The 21377-nt window shown below is 41.4% G+C and overlaps 1 protein-coding gene across 1 annotated transcript in view; it reads left to right on the top strand.

Annotated features, from left to right (window-relative positions):
• Window positions 1-21377, top strand: part of LOC121272536 (ryanodine receptor 1-like) — a 467552-nt gene that overhangs the window by 73197 nt on the left and 372978 nt on the right. Inside the window, exons 4-10 of the mRNA XM_041179156.1 lie at window positions 458-532; window positions 3194-3272; window positions 8433-8545; window positions 11175-11274; window positions 15428-15524; window positions 18754-18828; window positions 19942-20098. Of these exons, the coding sequence (XP_041035090.1) occupies window positions 458-532; window positions 3194-3272; window positions 8433-8545; window positions 11175-11274; window positions 15428-15524; window positions 18754-18828; window positions 19942-20098 (696 nt within the window). The remainder of the gene's footprint in view (window positions 1-457; window positions 533-3193; window positions 3273-8432; window positions 8546-11174; window positions 11275-15427; window positions 15525-18753; window positions 18829-19941; window positions 20099-21377) is intronic.

Genomic DNA, 21377 nt, shown 5'->3' with positions numbered 1-21377 from the left:
AACTATGTATATTGGAATTTTGATTGATATGAGATTTCTTTGCTTTAGCAGTGTGAAACATGCCCTCCCTCCAGTTGGCAGCTTTGTATACGTTAGCATTTCAAGGCCACGGGGTAGCTTTGGATACATTTAATTTATGTATACAGTCAACAATAGCACTGAGAGAAACCAACTCGCTAGAAGTCTCTTCAATTTCCATCTGCCTTCGGCCCAACGTGTAGATTTCTACAGACAGCTTAGCGTATTCTTTATCCCAGCCATCAAGCTATAAGATTTTTTTAAAAGTTCAGTTACTTGGATCCAATCATTCAATTACAGTAGCTCTTATTTGAAGTCACAGTAACGAATAAAGTCTGTTTTGTTGCAGAATACATAATAGGTTTAATTCTTTTCACTGGTATGTTAGTCAGGTATGCCAATTTATGAAACTGATAATGTTTGCCCTCTTTATGTGCAGTCTTCTCAGGGAGGAGGTCATAGAACTCTTTTGTATGGTCATGCTATTCTACTCCGACATTCCCACAGTGGCATGGTAAGTCATGGGCATTTGCACAATAATTATTTTTTAAGGTTACATTTTGTGCTTGTTCTTTTTTAATTACCCTTGAAAGGTTTTGCCTTTCTCTAAACAGAACTTGTAACAGGCTTGGTGAAAGGCATTGCTATTAACTGGCAAGAAGAAAATCTTATTAAGTGACTACCTATTGCAGTGTCATTTCTCAGCAAACCTAAACATTTTGCTTCTCAAAATATCAGGAAAGCTGCAATGTGAAGCAATCTTTTTATGTTTGCTGGATCAGAGGGTTTCTTGTCAGAGAGAAAGTGGTAGAGCGAGCATGTATTGTAGTCTTCCCCATGGTGTAGCTGTTATTGAATACATGAACATCACTTGCCAACACCACATACCAACTCTGTCTATGCCCTGTGTCCTGGTAGCAGTCATGATGCCACCCTTCTGCAGAAGTCTGCTGTGCTTAGCTGCATTTGAACCACCACAACAAAACAAAAGATAAGTTGATTACAGAAATCCTGACTAGAAGGGGGATGTTTTGGTTGCATCCTTCCTTCCTCCTGCTTCTGCTGCTCCTCCTTCTCAGCTTCTCACCATATAACTGGTGACAAGGGTTGTCCCTTCATGAAGTTGAGATTATGCAACATGTAACAGACCACCAGGAATCTTGATGTGCTCTGCTGAATACAGAAGGGCTTCCTTCGAGTGGAAGGCTGCTAAATTTCAGTGGAGGAGACTGTAGATGATCTTTCAAGCTAACCTAGTAGCCCTCATACTAGACTGCACCACCTCGATGGGCACTAGCACTCTGGGCCGGTTCTCTGACAGGCAACAGCAAGGACAGTGACGGAATGGCAGTGTTGGAGGACAGATCTCTTATCCTGAGGAAAGCAAGTTCCTGCTCCACGATACAACTGCCAGTCTGCCAAAGTGGCATCTGAGCAATCCTAACAATGTGTTGGAGGGCACATTATTGGATCCTTGTTACATCCTGCATGTCCCTTTTGAACATTGGTATCCGTAGATATGATGGCAGCAGTCTGAGGCTGCACAGCCATAAACTGAGCTTGCATGAGAGCAGTCTGAGTTTGCAGTAGCAAGCTGAGCTGGTATTATTTAAGTATGAGCTTTCACTGCAGCACATTGCATCATGGTTAGATCTGCAAGTGTTCTCCTGGAATTGGCCACCACTTCCACGCTTCAAAGAATGGGTTCCAAATTTTGTGCAATGTCCGAGGTGATGGATGCCTGGCTTGTCTGTCCTCCTTGACAGTGACTGCAAGCAGCTAGTGGCTGTGAGTGTAAGAACAAAAGACAGAGTAAATTCTTCATCTGTGTCTTGCTGCTTTTCCACCACTTTCTCGTCATTGCTTAGCCAGGTTGCAGTTCTTGGGTACTTGAAAGGAGAAAGGGATATGGTGAGGTGACATGAGGAACACGAGAGGTGCTGGCTTACACCATCAGCAACTTGGAAGATGAGGGGAAGTGCCATATGAGAAGGATAAAATCTGAGTATGCTGTTAGATTTGTTGGTTTCAGCCATGCTGCTGGCTACATCATCAGCCATGGCTGCACCAATGATGGCAAGCAGTGTGTCTTCATGGGGGTAAGCACATGTAGGAATGCCCGCCCCCGTCTGTTATGTGCAACCTTGTCCTACAAGAGACAAGGTGCTTGCTGTGAGATTTGAATGTAAGGCTTGCAGCAGTGCCATGTGTTTGAGGGTGAGTTGAAGCTATGAATGTTAAGTATGGAGCCTAGTGTTACAGATTGTTGGTATGAGGGTGATTGAGGTTGATTCCTGGCATTGACTGTCCCAATTACCTGGTTTCACTGCCTCCTGCTAGTTTGCTTGGAGGGCCTCTTGCACCTTATGGATAGGTGACACCTCTCCAGCTGTCCACTTCCAGTGAACCAAGGTACCATCATCAGGAAATCTTGGAGCCAGCTCCCTGCCATGTTGCGTCATTCCTGTGTCTTTCCCAGGCCAAACTCGCTTTTACAATGACCTCCAGCACCTCCTGTAGCCAAAATGCACCTCGACTTGAGTTGCAGGTGGCTTGAACACATGCTAGCTCCTTACAATTTTGTGCCTCTTGCTCGTGTGTGAAGCCACTGGACAGTACACTTGGCGCTAGCTACATGCTGCAGTCATATAAATGAGCACAAAATTATCAGTTGTCTGCATTGGGAGTAATGGCTGTGGGTTAATCACGCATTGCAATCCACGCACCTGTTCCGGAGATTATCTAGGTTTTCTGCCCCATTCTGCAGCACTACTTCCCTGCTCCCTTACTTGTTGCAAGTTTTGCTGCTTGATTCTGAATCGTAATATCGAATAAATGTATTACCCAAAAATAAGCACAGAATGGATTACTTTAGAATGGAAACTGAATTATGTTTGCACTGGTCCACCTATCCCCTCCCCTCAAAACGTGTTTCGCCTGAGGACAACACTTGGTGTTGACTGTGCATTGCAGTATGTGTAAGCGCAATTGTGTGCTTATGTGTGTTGCTTATAGAACTATTCCCCTTTTGTATGGATGAAGTTCTACTACTCAAGTTCTGTTAATAGGATTATAATTAAAAATCTTGTAGTGAAAGTGGATGTAATTCCAGACTTGATTGTTCAGTATTTTCATGATGGCAGAGTCATAACCATTATCTTCATTTTGTTTCCAGTATTTATGTTGCTTGACCACCTCAAGGTCTTTGACAGACAAATTATCCTTTGATGTTGGACTTCAAGAAGATGCTTCAGGTATGTCTGAAGAAGAACGCTATTTTAATTGGTTGGCAACACTTGTTTTATATACTAAGGGGTAGAATTTCTGTGGGAAGACTGGTTTCTGCCTCCCACTGTAATTTTGGCAGCAGATCAGTGAAAACCCTGGAGAGGTGCCATAAACAGCTGTTTATGTTGTGTCTTAAGGGATTCTGCAGTCTCTTAATGATGTTATGGTGGGAAATCGGGAGACACCTAGTAAAAATTACTACTGACAGAGGTACTTATTTTCAAAAAATTAAGAGAAAAAGGATAAAAATCTGAATTAGACCCAATACTAAGCAATTCTGGTAATGTGACTTCCTAAGCAAATCATTAAAAAACACAATCTACAGATGATTTATGATAGTTTCATACCTGAAAGGCTATTGGGCTTCTATTTGTGGTGGGGTCTGCATACCCTTGTGTATAATAGCTAGGGATTTGTGAGGCTTTATGTTGGTGAGCTATTAGCATTTGCTGTCATTACCCCACTGTACCTGACTACAGCTTCAAGATTTAGCCTAAATGGGGGTTAAAACAGAAATTGTGAAGATGAGGTCTGTGATTCATTGCTTCGTCACAGGCTGCAATGTGGAACCCACCTATCCAGAGCCAGCAATCAGTGAAATCAGTTCACTTGGCTAGAACTTTCCCCTTTCAGTGCTTGGTGAAAGAAACCATAGGGCAGAAATTTCCCCCTGTCGGGGGGGTTGTGCGGGGGCGGGTGCGAACCCGAGTGCCGCCATTTTATGTGGGCAGGCTAATTAAGGCCCGCCCATCGTGACGTGTGCCCAGAAGCGCTGAGCACTCCCTGTGCGGGTTTTGGGGGGTTGGGGGCGGTGTGGGGAGATTCCCTGAGTGGTTCCCTGCACTCTGCTCGCTGATGGGAAAATGCTGTCCATAAGAACAAGTGACAGATACCCTGGGGAGTGGGGGTGGGGGCTGGGCCTCCAGTGAAGCCCAAAGCAAACTAGAGGAATAGCACCTTGTCTTCTGATTAGGTACTTTACAGCCCTTTGGACTTTACATTGATTTAGTAACTTCAGACCATGAACTGTCTCCTCCATCTTGACCCTTTTTTTAATCCAATGTTTTCTCCCCAGCCTTTCCCCACCACCCCCACAAGGCCATCTGTCACTTGTTCTTATGTTTTGCTTTCACAGATCACTGATCCTTGTTCTGCTATTAACATATTCTGCTATCTTACCTTTATGCCACTATCAGCACTGTCTTCAGTCTTTAACACTAACATTAACACTCCCTTTGTCTTGTGTCCAAGTCATAGTTGTCAAATCTGTCCTGAGTTCCCACTTATCCCTGACCTTCTATTTTGCTCCACCTGCTCCATCCCCTCTTAAACAGTATAAAATCCATCACGTTTCAACCCCTCTTTAGCTCTGAAGAAGGGTCATACGGACTGGAAATATTAACTTTGGGCAGGATTTTTACCGCGGTGGGTGGTACCGACCGCCACCCGCGATCGGGGCCCAACCTTGATTTCACGTTGGCTGGCCAGTTAACAGCCAGCCAGGGTGAATCATGTGCTGCAATGCTGAGCGCTGCTTGGGTGGGGATGGGAGGAGGGCGAGCATGGAAGTTTGCGCACGCCTGTGGCTGTGCGTACTGAAAGTTCCCTGAAAACACAGAGCTGCCTTTTGGAGCTGAAGATTTTTAAAAATACAAATGAAGAACTTTAAAATGTTAAAAACGTGTCCCCTCATGTGACTCTGTCACATGAGAAGGGACATGTTATAAATAAAATTCAAACGTTTTTATTGTATTTTTAATTCCTGTTGGAAACCTCATCCTGCCCGTGGATGAGGTTTCATAAAAAATCCAAAGGCCTGACGACTGATTGGCCTGCACGCCAACCTTAAGGTTGGCTGGGCAGCAAAACATTCCGTTTAATTATTACTTTAATGGCCTTAATTGGCCTGTTAAATGTCGGTGGGCGAGCTGCCAACTCCATGCGCCAGCTGACTGAAATACTGCACAAGTGCGTGATGACGTCAGAACGTGCACCCGGCGCCATCGTGTGTCACTTTATGCTCGAGTGGGCTGGGTGCGCGCCCACCTGCTCAGCTAAAGATTCTGCCCGCTGTTTCTTTTTCCAAAGATGCTGCCAGACCTGCTGAGTTTTTCCAACATTTTCTTTTTATTTCAGATTTCCAACATGCACAGTATTTTGCTTTTATATTAACATACAAATTAGGATCAGGAGTAGGCCATTCCGCCTGTCGAGCCTGCTCTGCCATTTGATAAGATCATGGCTGATCTGATTGTGGCCTCAACTGCACTTTTATGTCTACCCCCTATATCCTTTGACTGTCTTGTCAATCAAGAATCTTATCTAACTCAACCTTTAAAATATTCAATGTCCTTGCCTCCACTGCTCTCTAGAAATGGAATTCCACATTCTATCGACTCTGAGAGAAAACATTTCTCCTCACCCCCATTTTAAATTGGAGAAGTTTTATTTTTAAACTGTCCCTTAGTCTCTCTCACAAGGGGAGACATTCTCACAATATCCACCCTATCTCTCATTCTTCTAAATGCCAATGGATACAGGCCCAACCTGTTTAATCTTCCTCATAAGAAAACCCCACCATTCTAGGAATCAGTCAAGTGAACCTTCTCTGAACTGCTAATGCAAATATATCCTTCCTTAAGTAAGAAGACTAAACTTTACACAGGACTCCAGATGTGGTCTCACCAAAGACCGTACAACTGCAGCAAAATTTCCCTACTATTATATTCCATTCCCCTTGCAATAAATGACAACATCCCATTTGCCATCCTAACTACTTGCTGTGCCTGCATACTAGCTTTTTATGATCTATGTATTAGGACACCCAGATCCCTCAGTTCTGCATCTCTCTCCATTTAAATAGTATACTGCTTCTCTGTTGCTCTTGCCAAAGTGGACAATTTCACATTTTCCCACATTATACTCCATTTGCCAATTTTTTGCCCACTTGCTTAACCTATCTACATCCCTTTGCAGACTCCTTATGTCCTTTTCGCAACTTACTTTCCTATCTGTCTTTGTTGCAGCTTGCCAATCCGAAAATGACCCTTTTATCCCTGCTGTCTGCTTCCTGTTAACTCACCAATTCTTTATCCGTGCTAATGTGATACCAACTATACCACGAGATCTTAATTGCATAGTCACGTTTAATGTGGCACATTATCAAATGCCTTTTGGAAATCCTTTTGGGGGAGATGGTGGCATAGTGGTAACGTCACTAGGCTAGTAATTCAGAGGCCCAGGCTAGTGCTCTGGGGATTGAATTAAATGATTAAATTCAATTAATAAATCTGGAATTAAAAGCTGGCCTCAATAGTAGTGACCATGACAACTATCATTGATTGTCGTAAAAACCTATTGGGTTCACTAATGTCCTTTTTGGGAAGGAAATCTGCCATCCTTACCAGATCTGGCCTACATGTGACTCCAGACCCACAGCAACGTGGTTGGCTCTTAACTGTTCTCTGAAATGGCTGACCAAGCCACACAATTCAAGGGCAATTAGCGGTGAGCAACAAATGCTGGCCTGGCCAGCAATGCCCACATCCCATTAAAAAAAACACACATCTACATTCCCTTTTTTCTTCAAAGAACTCTAATAAATTAGTCAAACATGATTTCACTTTCACAAAGCCATGTTGACTCTGCTGATTGCCTTAAGATTTTCTAAGTGCCCTGCTATAACCTCCTTAATAATGGATTCTAGCATCTTCCATATGACAGACGTTAGGTTAACTGGCCTGCTTCCTGTCTCCTTCCTTTCCTTGAATAGAGGAGTCACTTTTTCTATTTTCCAATCTGATGGGGCTTTTCCAGAATCTAGGGGATTTTGGAAAATTACAACCAATGCATCTAATGTCTCAGCTGCTATATATTTTAAGACCTTAGGTTGAAATCCATTAGGACCTGGGGACCTGAGTAACAGCTACTGCTGAACAACTGATCTGGATTGAAAAAAAATATTTATATTTGTGGAGTGCTGCTAAATGTCTCCATTATGATTTATTGGATGAGTGCCGATCAAACAAGAGTCGAGAAGCTTGACACTATCCAAGAAAAAACAACCTGCTTGATTGGCACCCACCCACAAACTTCACACCCCCCCCACCACTGACGCACAGTGGCAGCAGTGTGTACCATCTACAAGATGCACTGCAGGAACTCATCAAGGCTCCTTAGATAGCACTTTCCAAACACATAGCCACTACCATCTAGGAGGACAAGGGCAGTAGATGCATAGGAACACCACCAAATGTAAGACACACATCATGCTGAGTTGGAGCTATATCGCCGTTCCTTCACTGTTGCTGGGTCAAAAATCCTGGAACTCCCTCCCTAACAGCAGTGTAGGTGTATTTACACCACATGAACTGCAGCGGTTCAAGAAAGCAGCTCACCACTGCCTTCTCAAGGGAAATTAAGGATGGGCAATAAATGCTGGCCTAGCCAGCAAACACCCACATCCTGTGATTGAGTATAAGAAAACCTAGATTCTTTAAACATAATTTTTGTAAATACTTATTTTGTTCATGATAATTTAGTTTCAGCCTTAACCCCATGTATACACCCTAAGCTTTATTTAGCTCTCTACGTTTTTTAAAAAAGTAATTCACTTATTATTGTTTTTTGTTCCCTGATTGAATGTCCTTGCAAATTCTTTAATGTGATTGGCTGCTTGGGCAGTTTGATCACATCAATGTAGCTCCATGCTGGGAACACTTATTAAACCATACTACTATTAATCGCATGTCGAGAGAGTTACAGTCCTTGCCACAGGGGATTGCTAGATCTCACAGCAGAGCTCCCTTTTAGGACACCTAAAAGCGAGTGCCCTTGCTTTGCCACTGAACACACAATCTGGGCCAGTGTATGTGTGTGATCATGTTTACACATTGTAAAGAGGCCATTAACAAAGTGAATATCGAATTAGTTTAACCTTAATATCAGAGACGATCGAAATGGGTATGGTGGGGATGTGTGACTATTTCTGCTTTCGTTTATATCCTTTGAAAAAAAAAAGGGGATTCAGTTTATTCATCTCTAGATTTTTTCAAAAAATTCAATTATATTGTAAAAATACAAGAGAATTCCCACCGTGAAACTAGTTACTGATGTGATATGTGCAGGAGAGGCTTGCTGGTGGACCATCCATCCAGCTTCCAAACAGAGATCTGAGGGTGAGAAAGTACGAGTAGGTGATGACCTCATCCTCGTTAGTGTTTCTTCCGAGAGATATCTGGTAAGTATATGCTATTTTTGTACTGTTTAGATTCTGGGGCATAACAATGTCATATTTAAAGTAGAAATAGCTTAAATAGCGGTGAAACTTTGAGGTATGTGAACATATGTGGAAGTACTATTTAGAGGAAATAAGCTGGGAAAAAGATGTGTATATATATATATATATATATATATAGTGTACTCATTAGGTACAAAAAAATTATTAAAAGGGCTAATGGAATGTTAGCCTGTTGAAATAGAAGGTTAGAGCATAAAGGAGAGGAAATTTTCCTGTAACTATGCAAAGTCCTGGTTCAACCACATTTGGAATACTGTGTGCAGTTCTGTGCACCAAAATTAGAACACTTTATTGGCCTTGGAAAAAAGTGCAGGGCGGATTCACCAGAATGCTACCAAGGCTCCGAGGGTTAAAGTGTATCCGGAGATTGTCTAAGGTCATAAGAAAAAGGTGTAGGAGCTGGAGTAGGCCAAACAGCCCATCTCAAGCCGTCTACACCATTCGTAAGATCATGGCTGATCTGATCTTGGCCTCAGCTCCACTCTGCTGTCGGCCCCCCCACACCATCCACCCCACCCACCACCATAACTCTTGACTTCCCCCTAATTAAGAGTCTGTGACTCATCTCCGAATACATTCAATGACTTAGCCTCCAGTCACAGTCCTCTGGGGTAGAGAATTCCAAAGATTCATGAGAAAACCCTCAGAAGAAATTCCTCCTTATTTTATCTTAAATGGGAGACCTCTTATTCTGAAACTATGCCCCCGGTTCTAGATTTCCCCATGAGGGGAAGCATCCACTTAGCACCTAGCTTGTCAAGCCACCTCAGATTCGTATATGTTTCAGTAATTCCAATGAGTATAGGCCCAACTGCTCATTCTTTCCTCATAAGACAACCCTTTCATCCCAGGAGTTAACCTATTGAATCTCCTTGCCAAAGTAAATATATCACTCCTTTAAATAAGGAGACTAAAACTGAACACAGTACTCTACAGGCTTAATTTTCATTCAGCTGGGAAGGACCTGAGGCAATTTCATGCTATTGGAGGTTTGCTGGCATGTTCCCGCCTCCAGCATATTTTCATGGAGGCTGCTTTGGGGGCGGAGGATGAGTGATGGTTACCTGCCTGTTGAGGGCACACATCAGACACCATCTGGAATTTTCCAGGTGGCAGGTGGGATGCCATGGAAACTAAAGCCTGGCCAATTAATGGAGGTGGCAGAACAGTGGTGGGGTTGGGGCAGAGTTGCCTCATTAATTGCACCCCCTTGCAGCCGCAATTGCCAGAGGGCAGCAGCTGCGACTCCACAATCATGGCCTAGCAGCTGTGGCTACTTTTTTTATTTTTAAACTTTTTTCATCCCTCAAAGCGTGCCTCCACCTTGAGATGCCCCTTGATTCTCCTACCTTCATCGGCCGTGCTCACTTCTCCGGTCGACGGAGCCTGCCTGCCATCCTTAATTGGGCAGGGCTCCCAAGGCAGTCTCTTGATTGGCCATCTCCTCCAAAATCTCCCATGAGATCCCAGCACCAGGTTTCCAACCCGCATTACATCCTGACTGTTGGATTGGGACCAGGGAATGAAATTCAGCCCTAGGTGTAGTCTCATCAATGCCCCGTACAGTTGTAGCAAGGCCTCCCTACTTTTATACTCATCCTACTTGCCTTCCTAATTACTTGCTGCAGGGCAAATGAGTTAGGCTGGTATTCCCTGGAATATAAAAAGTTAAAGGGTGATTTATTTGATGTTTTTAGCATTTTGAAAGGCATTGCTAGGGCTGATAGAGAGAAACTTTTCAGCTCTACTGCTGTGGGAGCCTAGGACAAAGGGACATACCTTTATAATCAGAGGCAGACCAATGAGGAGAGAAGTTAGGAAAGACTTCTTCATGCAAAGGGTGATAGAGTATGGAACACTCCTTGATTATAGATGCTAGCTCAGTCCATAATTTTAAATTGAAGACCTTTTTATCAGTCCAGGATGTAAAAGGATGTGGAACCAAGGCAGAAGGATGAAGATACAGATCTGCCATGATCTCGTTGGGGCATGAGGGGGTGACTGGCCTACCCCAGTTTTTATTAGCATACCTCCAAAATAGTTTAATTGGTACAACTGATTTTGGGCCTATGCACTGCCTGTAGTTACTTGTGGGATTTTTTTAATTTTCTTGCCACAGCAGTCCACCAGAAAATTAAACTCCGTTAATGTTAGATGGATTAAATTTGCTGGTTGACCAGCCTCCTACTGAATATTGTTAACACAGTACATTGTTAATTGTGGCGATCCAAAAGCTAACTGCATCACATCTCCAAAAAGCTGAAGTAAACATTTATTTTGCAACCTGTGTCACTATTTTAAGGTTATGAAAGTAATTGACTTTGTGTAGTTCTTCTTTCTGCTTTTAGTAGATTGTGAAGCACTTGTCTTTGTGGTAATGCCAGCTACAATATTTATAATATTATGAAAGTAAATTGTGAAGCTCCGGACCATGAAGCACAAAAAATTAATTACTTATTACTGCTGTTGCTTGGTATGAGAATTAGTTCCTCTTTCAAGCGTCCTGTGGTGCAAACCATAGAAAACTTGATGCTGCTAATTTCTCTAAGTATGCCTTCTTTTCTCTCAGCATTTGTCTTATGCCAGTGGAGATTTACAAGTGGATGCCTCCTTCATGCAGACACTTTGGAATATGAACCCTATCTGTTCAGGCTGTGAGTTAGCTGAAGGTCAGTAATGAAATGTAACATGTAACCAGTTACTGCACTAAATTGTTAACTTAACACTCTTTAAGATTAATATTTTAATTCAATGGACCGTAATTGGAACTGTTTGGTTTCTAAGCCAACAAAATTGTTTAATTTGTTACAATAGAGCTCAAGGGCCAACATTTTTCCCCCGTTGTGGGGGGTGTGCGGAAGCGGACACGGGCGGGAGGGTTCTTGATCGGCGCACCCGGTCAGGGGTGCGCCGCCATTTTACCTGGGCGGGCCAATTAAGGCTCACCCAGTGTGACGTCCACCAGGAAGCACTAAGTGCTCTCTGTGCGGGAGGTGGGGGATTCCCTGAGCCGTGCATGCGAAAGAGTGCATAGATCTCCCTAAGGCAAAGCGCTGCCTCAGGAAGATCGGCTCAGATTTGAAACTTCAAATAAAGATGAGAGAAAAATTTTGCTGCCATGTCCCCTCATATGACACTGTCACAATGAGTTGGGACATATCCATAACTTTTATTTTGAAATATTCTGAGATTTTTTAATCACTCATGCAACCTCAACTCGCCCGTGGATGAGGTTTCATGCTTTGTCAGAAGCCCACCAGGGCTCCCGGCTCTCCGCCAACCTCAAGATTGGATGGGCAGGTCCATTAATGGTTTCAGTTAGTTTTTTAATTGCCTTAATAGAACAGAAGATTCTGCCCAAGAACATTTTGATGGACATTGTATATGAGAAAATATTTTGAACTGTTTTTCAAATTTGCTCTAGACTTTTTTGTGGCTTTCATGAGGTAATTATTAGTCTGGAAGCTCTTGTATTTTATAATTTCTTTGAAGCACATAGCACAAGGCAGCCAGATGTTGAATGACACTTATTCTGATTTAAAAGAGCCAGAGTTACTTTGAGAGAATTTTTAATTGTAAGCGGAAGATTGCGGATGTTTTGTTGAAGAAGTTGGCTAAATTAGGGATAGTGCAGCTGCTGAACTAATTGACAGTGCTACAATTATTTAGTTTAAATCCACCCACATTTAGGTTATATTAGGAATCATGACCGTGCTTAAAGATTATTACTCAATACATATGAACGTTTTGTTTAATCACATTCCCAAACACTTGTTCACACTATTCCTAAATAAGAGTAATTTTTGTAACATTATAACATTTGCTTATGATTTGAAGCTTTATGACCAATAACCATTTGCAGATTGATACTAGGCAAAAAGGTCTGAACATTTCCACCAATTCAGTAATGATAAATAGATTTTATTCTGAATAAATGTGATGCAAAGCTCAAAACTAGTGTGGATCTTGAAGTATCTTCTAATAAAAGTTGAAAGGAATTTGAGCTTGATTATTGAACATTCACCAAAAAGCATCAAGGCACTGTAAAACCATAATTAACAAAGTCAACTGGGAACCAAGAAATATTTCATTGTGGTTGTTTTTAACCAAAGCAGATATTTTAACCTTGTGTAGATCAATTATGTGGCCATGGTTAGAATGGTGTAGTCATAGTTACAATTCTATATCCAGTTTTGGTTCACCTACTTTTGAAAGAATGCTGATGATCTAGGTGGAACTCGGGGAAGGGGCGGTAGTGATGACTCTTAGACTAAGGGCTTTAAGTTATAAAAAAAAATCCAATTAGCTGAACATTTTTATTCGAGAAAAGGGAAGATTGATTCAACACACAACCCAGATCATTAAACAGCTGAGAGTATGTGACAACATTTGAGTGTTTTTCTCTAGATTACTTAGCTGAAGAAAGGTTATTTTAAGAATGATGATACTATCTTCAAAATGGCTTCTATGAACGAACCAATAGGACAAACCTTTGTTCTTTTGGCCCTGTGAGAAATATCTACCAAGAAAGCCAATCAGATCAGCACAGTTATTTACAACGGGGTGAACAGTGATCAAGCACACCACAATGTAATTGTTCAATATCTGTAAAGATCCAACACTTTTGCTGTAACAGTTGGAAATGGTTTAGCTTGGTTATAACAGATGCAGTCAAGGCTCAGTTCCTTAGTTGGATGCCTCTGTCATTTTGGAAAAGACTACTTAGTAGGAGTCGGGTGGCTACACTTGTTGCAGAAAACAGTTCTCTATCCTTTTTTTTAGAAATATTTGCAAAGTCAATGAAAAAACATCAACTGCGCAGTTTGTCTGCCATGAACTGGCTCAACGATGTTCAGTTTTTTATTGAACTAACTTCAATAGCTCACCATTCAAACCCTCCAGCTGGAAATGTCTTCAGTGTGACCTATGGGATCATCAGAAAACATTTTTTTAGATGATTCTACAAAATGGGTTCTGATTTTGATGTGTGTAAACCGGGAAAGATTAGAACTAAGTGCGTACATTTGTGTCTTTGTTCGATACTTGCGTTTTATGGATCCAAAACCTCATAATCAGAATCCAGGACTGCAGATATCAGTCTATAAAATGTAGTATCAAAGGTGGAGAGTGACCACATAAATACTGCCCATTGATACTTGAAAATTGCCTTAGGCTCCTATAGATGCTGCAGGACCCCAAATTGCATTGGCTAATGCACATCACAATTGTTTTTGCTGGGTGATTGAGCTGCCCTTTCAAGGCCTTCACCAAGTTTCTGGACACCCCAATGTTGATGGGAATGGACTGTAAGTGCTGAGTTGCCATTTTGATTGTGCTACTGCCCAGTTCTCACCTGATGAGAGGAGGCAAATCAACTTAATGAGTAGGATTTTCAAAGCAGGGTCAAAAACCTGATGACCAGATGAATTCCGAGTTCTGACCCCCTGCCTGGAGTCAAAAGTCCTAATCGGGCAGGAGGCAAGCACGGTGCCTAATTATCGTCAAGCACTTCCAGGAGGAGGGAGCTGTCTGCGTGGCGCCAGCGGCAAAGGAAGGCAGTAGTGATGTTCAATGTTGCCACTGCCTTGCTGAAGAGAGCAAGCAGCATCGATGGTGATGGAAGCGGCCGTGCAAGCTAGACGTAGGTGCAGGGCTTGAGACAGTGCCAGTTGACCTATCAAAATTCAGTCTTGCACAACTTCAAAAGAACTTTATAATGTCTTTGCATTGAACCTGACAGCTGTGTACTAATATGCACCAGACTGTTTGGATGCATCAGACTGTTTGGGTTCACCAAAACAAACTTAAAATAACATTCTCCACTGGACAGGCCCCTTAACAATTTCCTTAATAAGCTTAAAGAGGCCGTTAATTGGTGGCGAATGGGTTTCCAGTTCTTTCCACCAACCACCATTCCCACTGTCCGTTTCAAAATTACAAATTGTCCCGAAGGCATCAGGATCCCAAGACAGCCTCCAGGATCGCAATTTTGAAATTGTGCCTGTAGAGTGAAGGGCTAACAGAAGCACCTGATACTGATGTAACAATGATGCAATGTCACATGATTAAGCAACTGTGACCTGGAGGGTAGCAGAGGTATAACCTCGTTTAGAGTTGCTGAGATGTATGTAGATCTGTAAATAAACAAGAATTGTTCTTACGAGCTACAATCTAAAGTAGCTTTCTTGAGGAAACAGGCAAATCCAAATAAACCCCATCTAGACCCGGACACAAGACGAAACCTTGCCCATACTGGGTCCCGACCCCACGGCCCTTTGAAATTCTGGCTCCATAAGCGTTTATGGGTTTGGTTACTTCTTAACCTTGACTCACTTGTGTGATTATATTAGTGTTGTAACAACGCTATTCTATTTGCATATTAGAATTTGAAGATTTTAGGTCAACAAAATGTTAAAGTTTTGTCTGCCACCTTTGATCAAAATCAGAAAATATGGTTAGGATGCATGAGGCAGAAATAGACTGAAACATGAGCTTTAAAACTTTGAACCACAAAAAAAAATGATCCTGGCTTTAACATTTCTTCATAACCTATAGAATTATAGAATGGTGACAACACTGAAAGAGTCAGTTTCCATGCTGGTCCCTGTAAAAACAACTCAGCTAGTCCCACTCCTTCGCCCTTCCCCATGGCTCTGCAATTTTTTTCTCTTCTTCCAAATATCCAATTCCCTTTAGCCCAATTTATTGAGTACAAAATTACCTAATTGTTCTTAAAAAATTTGGAAGAGATTTATGTTGAAATGGCAGCCTGATATATTTCTTGGGAGTTATTTGGATACTCTGTCAATTTTACATCTATAGGATACCTGACTGGTGGGCATGTACTGCGCCTCTTTCATGGTCACATGGATGAATGTCTCACAGTGGCTGCATTCGATCAGGGTGAAGATCAGCGCAGGTCAGTTTATCCATTTAATATTTCTCAAATTTTTTTAAAGATTTTATTTCAGCTGAAGCTTTTCTGTTTCTTAAGAGGGATAAAATGTCTTTGAAACTTGTTCAGAGGACTTAATTAATAAAATTTTGGTAAATGAAGCACTTGGTGTGACACTGGGCCATTGGACTAGGAAGACTGCAGGCCACTCCCAGGTTTGTTTAGCTAGCCACTTTGAGTGGGGTTGGCAGCGGGGGTACTACAATTGATCAGGACCTCCAGACTATAGGGAGGGGAAGTATTGGGTTCAACTTCTGTATCTGCTTATTATTCAGTGGCTTGCTGGGAACCATGGGGAAATTTTAACCAAAAGAAACAGGCTGGTTTGGATTGAGTGGTGAAGGGGTGTTAAAGTTTTAAAAATCAGAATCCTGACCCAAACCCTTTCCAGCCTCTCCACTTCCAGCTTTAACTTACCAACCTGCACCAAGGAGGAGAGTTGGCACTTAGACCGTGAACTCGTTCAGTGTTTTTTTTTAAATTTAACTGTGGTCAGCCAGATTTCCCTAGCCCTGGGAAACCCTGCTAGCTCCTTCTAGGTGAGTGCCTGCTGGATCCAGGAGGTGTGTGCCTTCACAGCTACCTACTGGATACAGTGTGCCTGTCTGGGTGAACCCTGTGATTGCCCACACCCTCCAATCCAACATATACAACATTCCTTGCAAAGCCTCTGTCCTTCCCCACCATGCTGATGAATACTTTCACCAACTATCACCTTATCAGATTGGTTGGTGGGGATGAGGGGACTGAGAGGGGGGAATTTGGTGTGTGAGGGGGGAAGGGGCGGAGACACGGATTTGTGACATCGTGTGTGTGGGTCCAGAGTGTGCTGAGGAATCCTGACTTCTGGGTTCCCCATACCTTTCCAACCCCTTGCACCTCAGCCACTCTGGCAGTTCGGGTAAGTAATAATCTAAGCCTGTATGTGATAAAAGCAAAGAACTGCAGATGCTGGAAATCCAGAACAAAAACAAAAATACCTAGAAAAACTCAGCAAGTCTGGCAGCATCGGTGGAGAGAAGCACAGTTGATGTTTCCAGTCCTCATGACCCTTCAACAGAACTAAGTAAAAATAGGAAACCAGCTTATATTTCACCCCTTTCCTATTTTTACTTAGTTCTGTTGAAGGGTCACGAGGACTGGAAACGTCAACTGTGCTTCTCTCCTCCGATGCTGCCAAGCCTGTATGTGGATGCGTGAAGGACATTTGAGGCCTCGGTTAAAATAAGGGCCCCACAGCCAAACAGTTTGCTTTCTGCAACCTCAAAAGCAAAAAGCTGGAAATCTGAAATGAAAACAGAAAAGGCTGGAAATACTCAGCAGATCTGGTGAAAGGTTATCGACCTGAAACGTTGGCTCTGTTTCTCGCTCCAAAGATGCTGTTTGACCATTTGAGTATTTCCTGCAGTTTCTGTTTTAGGAAGGGGAGAAGGCCCGTTGAGCCTGCTCCACCATTCAATACAATCGTGGCTGATTGAACACTTCAATACCTTTTACCCACACTATCCCCATAACCCTTTACATTATTGTTAATCAGACATCTATCAATCTCTACCTTAAATGTACTCAATGACTGAGCTTCCATAGCCCTCTGGGGTAGAGAATTCCAAAGATTCACAACCCTCTGAGTAAAGGATTTTTTCCTCATCTCGGTCCTAAGTGGCTTCCCCCTTATTTTGAAATTGTGTCCTTGCTTCCTGGCTTACATGTAAAGAATGATCACTTGGCACATGTAGGACTGCATCCCAACATGCTACAGTTATCAGTTTCAAGGATAAGGATGGAAAATCAGATGGAACTTTTTTTTAGAAATTTTCTTGGAATATTCAGTTTGAGTTTGTTGTATTATACTTAAGATAAGTGTTTCATTGCTTATTTTTGGCAACTTCATTTGTAGTGAGGTCTTGTTTTTGATGTCAGAGCAATATCTTGTGGTAACAGAACATATGAAATGAGAGAAACTAACATTCCACCTTGATTGCCTCCAGTTTCCCAAATATAGAGCAAACATTACTGGTAATTTTGAGGATGGGAAAGAATTAAAAATAATGCCAAATCTGGCAGCCTCCATTTTGCTTATAGCTTGCTCTTGGCATTCTCCTCATTTTATTAAGTTCAGCTGTTACAGATATTGCCTTTTAGAACTGAAACTAATAGCCTTGCTGTGTTTACTACCGAAATAATTTGAGTACTCAGCAGAGATTTGATTTCACTGCTGATATGCGACCTGCTGCTCGATGGCAGACAAAACTCATCCACCGGTTGTCACTGGTAGCTACCCCAGCCCAAGACCAGGTTAATCAGTTCAACCTTTATGCCAGGCATTAACAGGCACTGTTGTATAAAATGTTTGACTGTTGGGGAAATAATGTTGGATAAAATTTCAGCCTCTCAAAGTGGGTTGGTTGACCCCCATCGACATGTCTGAGAAGGTTTAATCTTCATTGTTCCTTTCCTAAGCACATGGCATGCATACCCTCAAATGAGTGTATTGTATTTTATTGTTTTGCCTTCCCTTTCTTTGGTCTCCCAGTAACGTGCACCACTGTAACAGAGAAAGTAGGAAAGTAATCTTTACAGGTTTTTAAATTGTCACTAAGCACTAGAAATTGCATAAGACTATGTTGGTATCATCCTCCTAAATTTTTCCTTTCCTCCTGCTAAAATATGTCTGTACTGTACACGCTGCCTCCAATATTAATGGTATTCACTCCTTGCAACATAGTGAACACAAATTCGAGCAACTGAAGAAGTAGCTGATGAAGAATATGTCTTATGCTTTCTGTGCACATAATACTAGTACAACATTTGTTTGCTATCTGCGGCTGCCTACAGGAAAACTAAACCTTCCTGTACAGATGTAGGCTTACAGTATTTTTGTTCCTTATTTTGCATCCAATTTTTGTAAAAATAAGACACAAGCTGTGACTTCCAAATGCCTTCAACTAGTATTACTATGACAGAAAGATGCTGGAAAAATAAAGTGCATTGAACTAAGTTGAAGCAAGGAAAGTGCTTCTCGTAATTGATGGCTTGTTGAGTCGGTTTTAATTGATTGTCATCAGATCAATAAAACCGACTCAACAAGCCATCAAAAAAAAGTTACCTTTTGAAATCCCTTGTCAGTCATGTTACTGTTTTAATTATGTGAAGAAATTATATTCTGAATTAATATCCTTTTTATGTTCTGTAGGTTGGTTCACTATGAAGGGGGTGCAGTCTGCAGCCACGCAAGATCCTTGTGGAGACTCGAACCGTTGCGCATCAGGTAATGAGATTAGATCTGTCTTACAGAAGTGACAATATCAGTTCCACACCATTTTAAGGGAAAGATCTAAATTAGGCAAAGTTTGTATAATTAGAGAATTAGGGAAAAGTAGAATTGTGAAGTAGTAATCAATAGAGTAAATATTTAGAACTGTGTCTTGAATGACCTTTTCTTGAAGCCTTTCAAGTTTAATTTTACAAATTGTAGAGAATATGTTAGCTAAAAACCTTATTGTATTTTAAAATCAGTAGCTAATAAACTCAAATAATGGCAACATGAAGGTTAATTTTAGACAATTGCACATGTTGAACCTACATTGCAAAATGTTAACTTTTCATACCATTTGACCAATAAGACCAATTATAATGATCCAATTATTACTAGTAGCAGAAAGAAAATAAGTTAGCTGTGGTCCAGCTGAATATTTTGTGACATTTCACCAGCTTTGCTAAATATCCAGATAAAAGCAAAATACTGTGGATGCTGGAAATCTGAAACAAAAACAGAAAATGCTGGAAAAACTCAGCAGGTTTAACAGCATCTGTGGAGAGAAAGGCATAGTTACTGTTTCGAGACCGTACAGAGTCATATGGAGTCAAAACGTTAACTCTGTCATTCTCTCCACTGTTGGACCTGCTGAGTTTTTCCAGCATTTCCTGTTTTTGTTGCTAAATATCCAAATGTAAATTACAATGCAACATATATGATTCAAGTCCCCACTTTGTAAAAATACTAATCCAGGTATGAGGTATCTGACAAGCTATATGCACTTACTAGGACTACACTTAAATATCTAAAGATGCAGAATTAGCAATTAAGACACCTGTCCCTGAATTGTAACTCTGTTTTGCCAATGCCCTACTAAATTCTGTACTTAAATGGAAATGTTAGTGCACAGTTATTTCATTTTAAACCTTCCTAAGTAGTACATTACATCTTTTTGACCCAGTCCTTGGGAATTGAACAGTCCATATGTTGTAATAAGTCTTGTATAGTATAAAATGCAACATGGAAAATTTAGATGCCACAATCTGGCAGCTGATTGAGTACATGAGTTGTACATTTCAGTTTCCTTTAATTCGTGTTCTGAAGAATTGATACTTTTCTCAACAGCTGGAGTGGTAGCCACATGAAATGGGGTCAGCCTTTCCGTATTCGTCATGTTACCACAGGCAAATACTTAGGCCTGGACGAGGAGAAAGGGCTTTTACTTTTTGATCAAGAGAAATCAAATATCAAAATCACCTCATTTTGTTTCCGAATCTCAAAGGTGAGAGAAAATTGGGGAGAATGAAGAAAGTTGTTTTCCGCGTGCTGATTTGTATCCAGCTTCCTAATCAGTGCACACACTAGAAAGTTATCATGATCTTGATTGATTTTGGGTGGAATAGCATTAAGGGTGCTAACCTATGGCACTCATTCTCCACCTGCATCCTGCCATATGTTAATGAGAATTGGAACCTCTTAACTAACACAATTGAATGGCACAAAGGGAAAATCTAGCCCCTGGTGTTGGGAGGGAGGGGAATAATCAGCCGGTGGTGCTGCTGTTCTTCATTGTGATCAGCTGAACTAGGGGTATGCATGATTTTTAATCAGAGACAGTCAAACACAAGGTTAATCTTTATAGGAGAATGAAAAATGACCAGATACTCATAAGTGGGAGCTCTAACTTTTTTTTCTTTACTTGCTCTGGTGTTGTAGATTCTGGCCCATTCCTTTTCAACACTGCACAATCTCTTACTTTCTCCCATTTCAAACTTGTTCTGTCACTTTTTTTTCACTCAATCAGCCTCTCGTAGCTCCACACTGACATTTGTTACTCTCTTGCTGCCTGTGCCATTCTCTTCATAGCCCCTGAGTTCCACTTAAGTATTGTGGCTGAGACTCTTCAGACTTCTCCCCATATTTTTAACAGATCTTAAGTGAATAGGCCACAAAGTGCTTATGAATATGGAAGTACCTTCCCCTGTTTTTTGATAGGCACGCCACTGTTCTAACTTGGGTCAGCTGACATGTGGGAGAATGTCTTCTAATGATATTAAAATTAGAGGAACATACCCTCCTTTCATCATTCAGTCTTTCTCTTTTTCATTTCCTCTGTCAGAGCTGCTAAGAATGCTTGGGACCTCTGGGTAGACATAAAAGAAATATGTATTAATGGTGTAATATCCTCTGAAAGACCTCATATCCAGTTTGAATAACTTGCAGTAGGTTCTTGTGACACCATCTGAATGCTATCCTTCTGGTTTAACTTTGCCTCCTCAAAGTCAGATATGGTGGAGCTGGCGACCATCTTTAACCTTATCTTTATATTTATACAGAATGCAATATATCTATACACAATGCTAATTCTGCCTTTACTTAAATACAGTGACAATACCATGGAATTTATTACACTTTTTGTGGAAATTATAAAAAAATGCCTTACCCTTCTGTCCCCAAAAGGCTGTGTAGAGGCAAAAGCCATTATCAGGAACACAAAAGAACAATTAATAATCACTTTCAAGTTGGCAGCCTTTATATCACAATGTACAGTACAGTGAAGT

Source organism: Carcharodon carcharias, chromosome 34 (assembly GCF_017639515.1).
Source record: "Carcharodon carcharias isolate sCarCar2 chromosome 34, sCarCar2.pri, whole genome shotgun sequence".
In the NCBI taxonomy this organism is placed as follows: Eukaryota; Metazoa; Chordata; class Chondrichthyes; order Lamniformes; family Lamnidae; genus Carcharodon; species Carcharodon carcharias.
This window is presented reverse-complemented; position numbering and strand designations above follow the sequence as displayed.